We start from the raw sequence: 9,075 nt of genomic DNA on the forward strand, positions 1-9,075 counted from the left end.
TATCGCCAAAAAAAATTCTTAAAAGTATGCATTATTTTCACCGAATTAACTGTACCCCCCCCCCTTAAACTTTGTACGGCTCACTTAAAGAATTCAGTAAAGAATCTACATTAAAGTCAATTCTATGTTTGTCAATTGTTCAATAAAGTCTTCAATTTATCTGTTACAATTTCTTATCTTTCATCTTATACGTGTTTTACTTCCAAATAGTAATCTATCCAGTTTCAACACTTTTTTCCAATGTTATTAAAAATTCATAAAAAAATTAAATAAAAAATTTGTAAAATAGCTCTATCTGTGCAAAAATCATACACGAAATATCACTTGTTAAATCTTTTATTTTCTTGTCATTTATTTTTGGATATATTACATTGATTAATTCATCGCAGAAATATCTTCAAAATTAAAATTTTCTACCCCTTCTTCTCTCTTTCATTGCCTAAAAAAGAAGAAATTTAAATTACAAATATAATAAATTGTATACAAAACATTAAATATCAACCATATTAAAAATAAAAAAGATTGTGAACAGAAAAAAAATGAAGATTGATTAATTCAGTATGAATGAAAATTGAAACTGGTGACTCACAAGAGGCAAAAATACTTTTTTGTTTCAAAATCATAAAACGCTTGATAGAATTGATCAATTTTAATAAATTCAAAAGGGAGTAGAAGCTTATTTTGTAAAAAAAAATAGAGGAAAAATAAAATTATTAAAAAAAGCATTTTTCCCATACTGTATAGAATAGAGGAAAATGAAAGGGAAGAGAAGATTGAGTAAATGATTAGAATAAGATATAAATTTAAAAATTGGGTATAAATGTTAAAGAGAAGAAAGCAAGAAGAGAACTGGAAAGGAAATTCTTTGGCGCTGTCGAATAAATATTTTTAAAGTTAGGTTAACAATTACGCATTGTAATTAGAATAGAATATCTAAGAAAACAGATTTGTTAGTTATAATTTTTCACTACGTAATATTTATGTGTGAACAATATTAAAAGTTAATAGAAAATTAATTTCAATTAAAACCAACAAACTATTATTTCATGCACGTTAAAAATAATTTATTAATTTTTATCATCTTTTCTGAAGACGTATCCCTCATAACAAAAGGATATCCCTAGGATATCCATAGGATATCCATATCAATGGTCGATAACCTAGAATGGTCCCCAGGATATCTTGGGATATCCGGTCTATGGGACATCAACAGGACATCCATAGGATATCCCTAAGACATCCACAAAATATCTATTGGATATTATATCGCAGGATATCCATGGGATATCCTCAGGATGTCCGTGGGATATTCTTAGGATATTTACGGGATATTTCATATCTCAACATATATATTTAAAGGTTAAAATTGTTAAGCTAATATAATGAATAATAATAATATAATAAAAGTAAAAATCTTATGAGCTTCTAATTTATTTTAAATGAAGATTTGAAACGCATTTTTCAAAGTTTTTAAATAAACTCATGCACTTAATGTATAATTAATATTAATAGTTCTTGAAAAACAAGTTGCGTTTAATTTTATTTATATAAAATTTAATTCACAGAATATTCTCACTCGTAGTCTTATAATGACTTTAAAACAGTATCCTGAGAATATCTTCTTGACATCCAGAAGATATACTGAGAATATCCTGAAAATATCTGTGGGATATTCTTATGATATCTGTGGGATATCCTGACGATATCTATGGGATATCTGGAGGACATTTATGAAAGTCTATAGAGATATCCAGAAGATATCCTGTGGATATCCAAACCGCCAATTTTTTTGGATATCCTTAAGAGATCCTTTTGATATCCATAGGACATCCCTAGGACATCTGCGGGATATTATCAATATATACCAAGATATCTTGTGTTATTAGGGATCACATGAGGCACCCTACGTAGAGTTATTAATTAATTAATTTTTATTAAATTAACAAACTATTATTTTATGTTCATTAAAAATAATAAATAATTTTACCATCTGTTCTGAAGACGCACTACCTGAAGCACTCTCCATAGAGGACTCTACATCATTTCTTTTTCGTAAAAACGGTTTATAGGCAGTCTGTTTTTTACATAAAAAAATAAAAATATATATTAATAATAATTGAAATGATTTATTTATTGAAAAAATTATATATACAATAAACATAATGTATCTTTATAGTACTCCGTACGAATGGGCTTTGCCCGTATATTTTCAATAAATAAATAAATAAATATATTTCGACATAAGAAACAATAATTCGCGTGCAAGAATATAAGAAATAAAAGGTAATTTCAAAAAAGAAAAAGAATTTATACTCAGTTTTTGGAATTGACCATTTTTTGCATTTAAATCTCTTATATACTTACAACGGTTTCATAATCGACAATGGAATTCCAGTACTTGAATGGAAGATCTAAAAATCCCGAAATAATCTGCAAAAATAAATAATAATTAAAAATAACAATTTCCATTATGCAAAAATGTCATTAAAAAAACATTTATATGTACTTTGTACAAAAGATTATAATAGCTTTTCAAATTATCTTTGCCTGGTATTGTATCAAAATCGATTTGAATCAAAGTTGGTCCAAATTTCATTTCAATATTTCTCACTACTGTCAGATCGTAATTAGTTTTTTTTGCAATTTGTTTTAAATGAATAATTATCAATGCAAGTGTATTTCGTCGTATTTCTGGAAGGTTCTCAATGAAAATTTTAAGTTTTTTTTCTTTATCTAATGCTTTTGAGTGTTCTACAGCAGCTGACAATACATACATCGAATTCGGAGGAATAATAGACTCTTCCAGATTACTGAAATTAAATAATACATTTAAAAGAAAATTCTGAAAAATGTAATAAGAGTTTAGGCTTAAAAGGTGCTCTAGGATTACAAGAATATATACACTGAGAAAAATATTTAGTCAGAGCAACCAAAATTTAGTTGGGCCAACAAAACATTTTTATTAGTATTTAAGCAACCAAACTATTTGTTTGAGTCAACCAAATTTTGCTTGGTTTTGTTGAAAACACTAAATTTTTTTTTCAGTGATAAGAAACAATCCAGTGAGAAATTGCCAATGGTAACCATTGGGCCATTATAGGACCAATGATTGTCCAATATTGAGCCAATGCTGCCAATATTGAGCTACTCTTTTGCCAATGGTAAATTTCCCACTGGGAATAATCGATTTAGGGGAATCATTTTTCTGGTAATTCCAACAATTCCCTGGAATCTTGCAAAAATACAATATAAACTTCTACGTCTTTCTTTTTTTCTTCTATCCCAGGAAGTAATAAAGCTTTCATTACACAGCCCCACAAAAAAAGTGTCGTGCGCGGCAGACGAGACTAGTCGTTTCCCATGTATTTTGACGCGCCGAACACGAATCCGAAATCCGTTTTGCTCCATCAGGTCAGGATTTTTTTCTAACCTCCAAAAACCTGTCGGATTTTGAGAGGTAGGCTATTTTTTTTAAAAATTGATGGATTTACTTCAAAATTGGTATCTATGGGTTTTTTGGGTCGCTGATGACGAATTTGAAGTTAGATTTTCAAAATTCAAAATGGCGGCTCCAATATGGCGGACGAATTTTGTAAAAATTGATGGATTTACTTTAAACTTGGTATCTAGGGGTTTTTCGGGTCGCTGATTACGAATCTGAAGTTAGATTTTCAAAATTTAAAATGGCGGCTCCAATATGGCGGACGATATCGACCCTTCGAAGGTGATAATTCCGCCCTTACACACGAAAGTAGGAGCAATTAAACAGTTTGTCAAAGCCTTATATAAGAAAGGAAACTGTTTCAAATACCTGGAACAAAAGTTTCCAGAAATCTCTGATGCGAAACTAAAAGAAGGGGTTTTCGACGGACCACGTATTCGCAAATTGTTAAAAGATGAGCAATTTACCACCAAGATGAATAAAAAGGAGAAAGCCGCATGGCTTAATTTTAAAGCAGTTGTCAGAAATTTTCTGGGTAATCACAAGAGTGAAAATTGGGAGCAAATAGTTAGTGATATGATTAAAAACTTTGGTAAGTTAGGATGCTGAATGAGCATAAAGTTGCATTATTTAGACTCGTATCGGGATCAATTCCCTGAAAATTTGGTAGATTACAGTGAAGAACAAGGAGAACGATTCCATCAAGATCTGAAAGAATTTGAGTGTCGTTATCAAGGAAGATGGGATGTAAATATGATGGCCGACTACTGTTGGATGCTGAAAAGGGATATTGTACCTGGAGGCACCAATTTGAAAAGAAAACCATTACACAGATCCTTTGAGGACAAAAGAGTGCGCTACCATAAAAAGACGTGAATACCTTACTTATGTATATAAGAATTTCCATTTTTAGTTTTGAAAATCTAACTTCAGATTCGTAATCAGCGACCCGAAAAACCCCTAGATACCAAGTTTAAAGTAAATCCATCAATTTTTACAAAATTCGTCCGCCATATTGGAGCCGCCATTTTTAGTTTTGAAAATCTAACTTCAGATTCGTAATCAGCGACCCAAAAAACCCCTAGATACCAAGTTTAAAGTAAATCCATCAATTTTTACAAAATTCGTCCGCCATATTGGAGCCACCATTTTGAATTTTGAAAATCTAACTTCAAATTCGTCATCAGCGACCCAAAAAACCCCTAGATACCAATTTTGAAGTGAATCCATCAATTTTTAAAAAAAATAGCCTACCTCTCAAAATCCGACAGGTTTTTGAAGGTTAGAAAAAAATCCTGACGTGATGGAGCAAAACGGACTTCGGATTCGTGTTCAGCGCGTCAAAATACATGGGAAATGACTAGTCTGGTCTGCCGCGCACGACACTTTTTTTTTGTGGGGCTGTGTTACGATCACATATTTTTACATTAAAAATTAATTTTCTAACATTATTTATACTTCAAGTAAAAATAATAAATACCCCCACAGCACCGAAATTTTCCTAAAGATTTCCTGAAGATTAAATTTGAAATGTTCGGAATATTTATAATTGCAATATTTAGTGAAAATTGTGTAAAGATTTCAATGTTCCACTAGAATAAATGTTCAGGAATTTTTTAACAAAGTTTCACACTATAAACATTTATTTAATCGGGACATTTAAATTTTCACACAATTTTCACTAAACATTACAATTAAATATTCCGAACATTTCATATATAAATTTTTAGAAAATCTGAAGGAAAAGGAAAGTTTCGGTGCTGTGGTGGTGTATATTCGTAATTTCTATTTAATTCATTATTTTCTCTTATGAATAAAATCTGAATTATGCTTCACGGTAGAGGCGCATTATTATAATAAAAATCATAGTTTACAATTTTCATTTTAAAGACATATTTATTATCATTTTGACAAATTTTTATTTTTGTAATTAGCATTTGACAAAAATTCATTTCGAAACAAATTTTTAATTTACAGAAGGTTTATGTGCTAAATGTTATTTGGTAAAATTTTTCATTACACAACTTTATAATTTAATAGAATTTTAAGTGCTTCAAATTTTTAAATGATAGAATTTCTAATTTAACTCTTGATTTGTTCAAATTTTTATATGGACAAATTGTTTCTAAATTAATTAGAAATTCGGTTAAATTAGAATTGTTTTAAATAAAAAGAATTCTGTGAAATAAAATTTCGTTACCTAAAAATTTTTGTTCAGTAAAAATTCATTTAAAAAGAAATTCTGTTAAAGGCAAAAAATGAAAATTTCTCAAAAAAAAATAATTATGTCATATAAAATTCTTTAAAAAATTAAAATTTCTTTCTTATTATAGGAAAAATTAATGCGCCCCTTACAGTGTCAGCTAATCTTCTTTCTAAGATGTTTTAAAATACATTAATGAAATTAACCTTAGAAAGTATAGGACAGTTTTGGCAATAACTTGTACTGAATATAACGATAGATCCACATTAGTATTTTCATCAAACAATTTTTCCATCAATTCTTTAGCAGATTCTATACCACCGCCTACTAAATACAGTTGTTCAGACTGTTCCTTGGATTGTACTCTACTATCTAATTCTCGGAAGCATTCTACCAATATTGAAGGTACATATGGTGGATTTTCAGATTTATATTTTTCGATTGGCCCCTAAATAAACAGTTTTACATAAGTTTTATAATTTTTATACGAACTGTACAAAAATATTTTTATATTTTTCATTTATAATATTATTTTATAAATATAAGTATTTTAAAATATTTGTTTTATTTGAAAATGCAAAAAATTATTAACTTCCTAATAACTTCAACAAATCAAAGTTAAAAAACACTACTACAATATATTTTAATTATTTATTTTAAAAAATTACCAAGTTATCGTCATCTAAATCAACATGGATAACTGATGTTTTTTTTTGTGCCTAAAAAATAATTTTTTATTATATAATCTAATAAACAAATTTCACTTCTTAAGAGTAATTTGTAAATTACTTTCAAATTTGAAATTATTATATATAATAAATCTTACTGGTAACACACACAAACTATCCTTTATCAGGGCAATGATAAATAAAGACAGAAGTAGAACATTTTTTGTAGAGGTCATTTTTTCAAAATCTGAAGACTTGTGAAAATCACAATAATATTTGAACTGATTTTATTTTTATTTATATAATGCTGCAATAATATAATAAAAATATCACTTATTAGTATTTTTCTATTTTTAACCCTTACGTGCCTGAGTTCATGTTTGGACGTGAGTGTCTGAGCTGCGGGTCCAACGTACCCAGCTGCTTAAATTTCATTTAAAAAAAAGATTTAATATCAGGATACTTAATATTTTTTTTCTAAATTATAATTGTAATATTTTACAAATATAATTGCAAAAAATATTTAATCTTTTGATACTCTAGGGTACATAAATAGCCCACAAAAAGTCATGTCGTCGCACACCTTCTTCGACAGGGCGAACTTAAGTGTACAGTACAAAAGAAATATAATTAAATTAATTTGATTATTACTGGGTATTCGCTAAGTTTTTGGGGTCGCTGATTATGAATCCGACGTCAGATTTAGAAAATTCAAAATGGCGGATCCAATATGGTGGACGAATTTTAAAAAAACGTTCGGATTCTCTTGAAAATCGTTACTCGGGGGTTTTTGTGGTCGCTGATTACGAATCCGGTGTTAGTTTTCAAAAATTCAAAATGGCAGATCCAATATGGCGAACAGTAAAATTGAAAATCAATACAATTTACTAATATCAGGTTCGTAATCAGCGACCTTGAAAACCCCTGAATGACCAGTTTCAAGCAAAACCGTCAAATTGAAAAAATATATCTGCCATATTGGTTCCGACATTTTAAATTTTGAAAAACGGACACCGGATTCGTAATCAGCGAACTTGAAAACCCCCCGAGTAACGATTTTCAAACGAATATGTTGAAGTACATGAAAACAAAGTTGCCTGAGTCAGATGGACCCAGCTTAGGCACGCAAGGTTTAATAAAAAAATTTTTCATTGAAAAATAGGAATTTTAACAATTCGAAAAAATAAATTAATATTACCTGATATATGATTTCAACTGTAATTGTAAAACACAAAATTCAACTGTAGGCAGTGGGTTGCAGGTAAAGTCTATTTGAAGGCTAGGCGCTTTGCATGAAAAAAATATAAAATACTTATCAGAGCTATAATTTTTTATTATTATTTTTTTTACTTTTTTTATTTTTTTTATTAAAAAATAATCAATATTTTATCTTTTTAAAATTAAAATATCCAAAGAGCTTAAACCAACACATCTCAAAATTTGCCCTGCATTAATAATATTTTTTTTTTTTTTGCTTAGGGACTATTGGGAAAATCTGTATACAGATACCTTGGCTTTCGCATGCCAAGGCTATGTGGGGTTGGTAAAAAAAAGAGAACAATAAACAAAATAAGCTGGCGAACTACTACCAGCCCCGACCCACCAAAAACCCGTCAACCCTTCTTGGGAGCCCTTTCATCCACCCTCGGTACTGTCGTGAAAACAATAAAAAGTCAATAAATAAAATAAAAAGTAAATTAAACAAAGTCAAAAATAAAATTGTAAAAAGACAGATGAACAAACAAAATATAACATAAAAGTGTAAAAAGACTAAAATACACTACCGTCTGAAATTGTGCGAACTCTGCTTTTTCAACAACTATAAAACTGTTCAAATCTTCAAGAATATTAAAACTAAAATTTTTTCCTCTTTATTTTATTAAAGCTAATAAAATTCTGAAAGAAATGACACCTTGACAAAGAGAATATGTTAATTTTTCAATTAGATATTTAAGAAAAACCCAATTTTCAATGTTGTTACTATTTTTTTTATTTCTCTGTCAAAAATTAATATTTTTAAACGTTCTTAGGCTCCTTGAAATCGTATTTTGTTATGCAATTCAAATTATATAAAACAATTCATGTACACATTCTTCCCTAGCGTATGCAAACCGTGAAAGATGGCTCATAAAATGTCAAAAAATTTAAATTTAATTCTACAATAAAATATAATGTTTAAAAATCAGTAAATATATCATTCTAAACTTCTCTGATTTATGTAAGTAAATTTAAGATTTATACATTTTACTGATCATTTTTTGTCATATAAATATTAATCACAATTTTTTGACATTTTATGAGCCAACTTTCACGGTTTGCATACGCTAGGGAGGAATGTGTACATGAATTGTTTTATATAATTTGATTTGCATAACAAAATACGATTTCAATGAGCCTAAGAACGTTTAAAAATATTAATTTTTGACAGAGAAATAAAAAAAATAGTAAAAACATTGAAAATTGGGTTTTTCTTAGATATCTAATTGAAAAATTAACATATTCTCTTTGTCAAGGTGTCATTTCTTTCAGAATTTTATTAACTTTAATAAAATAAAGAGGAAAAAATTTTAGTTTTAATTTTTTTGAAGATTTGAACAGTTTTATTGTTGTTGAAAAAGCAGAGTTCGCACAATTTCGGACGGTAGTGTAAATAAAAACAGAAATTTGTAAAAAGACAATAAAAGGACTAAATAAATAATAAAATGAACAAATAAATAAATAAAACTGTATACTGTTAATTACGTCTTTCTGCGGCCATCAAG

The 9,075-nt window shown here is 28.5% G+C and overlaps 1 protein-coding gene across 1 annotated transcript; it reads right to left on the minus strand.

The window, feature by feature from the left end:
• Positions 1-320: 320 nt before the first annotated feature.
• Positions 321-7,599, minus strand: LOC127286200 (rho GTPase-activating protein 15-like). The gene is made up of 8 exons (XM_051312557.1): positions 7,512-7,599; positions 6,472-6,620; positions 6,314-6,364; positions 5,852-6,093; positions 2,507-2,810; positions 2,365-2,430; positions 1,988-2,074; positions 321-439 (listed from the first exon to the last, which is right to left on the minus strand). Exons 2-8 carry the CDS (start codon positions 6,547-6,549, stop codon positions 404-406), a joined length of 864 nt encoding a protein of 287 aa, XP_051168514.1. The 5' UTR covers positions 6,550-6,620; positions 7,512-7,599; the 3' UTR covers positions 321-403.
• Between the last annotated feature and the right edge of the window lie 1,476 nt (positions 7,600-9,075).

This window comes from Leptopilina boulardi, unplaced genomic scaffold (genome assembly GCF_019393585.1).
Source record: "Leptopilina boulardi isolate dan_hultmark-lab unplaced genomic scaffold, ZJU_Lbou_2.1 LbouV2_351, whole genome shotgun sequence".
Classification (NCBI taxonomy): Eukaryota; Metazoa; Arthropoda; class Insecta; order Hymenoptera; family Figitidae; genus Leptopilina; species Leptopilina boulardi.

Excerpts from the sequence above, each read along its gene's own strand:
- LOC127286200 (XM_051312557.1), bottom strand. The coding sequence starts at position 6,549 with ATGACCTCTACAAAAAATGTTCTACTTCTGTCTTTATTTATCATTGCC. Across the intron at positions 6,094-6,313 it reads ATTTAGATGACGATAACTTG|GGGCCAATCGAAAAATATAA; the intron begins GTAATTTTTTAA and ends CTGTTTATTTAG. Across the intron at positions 2,811-5,851 it reads ACTGTCCTATACTTTCTAAG|TAATCTGGAAGAGTCTATTA; the intron begins GTTAATTTCATT and ends ATTTAATTTCAG.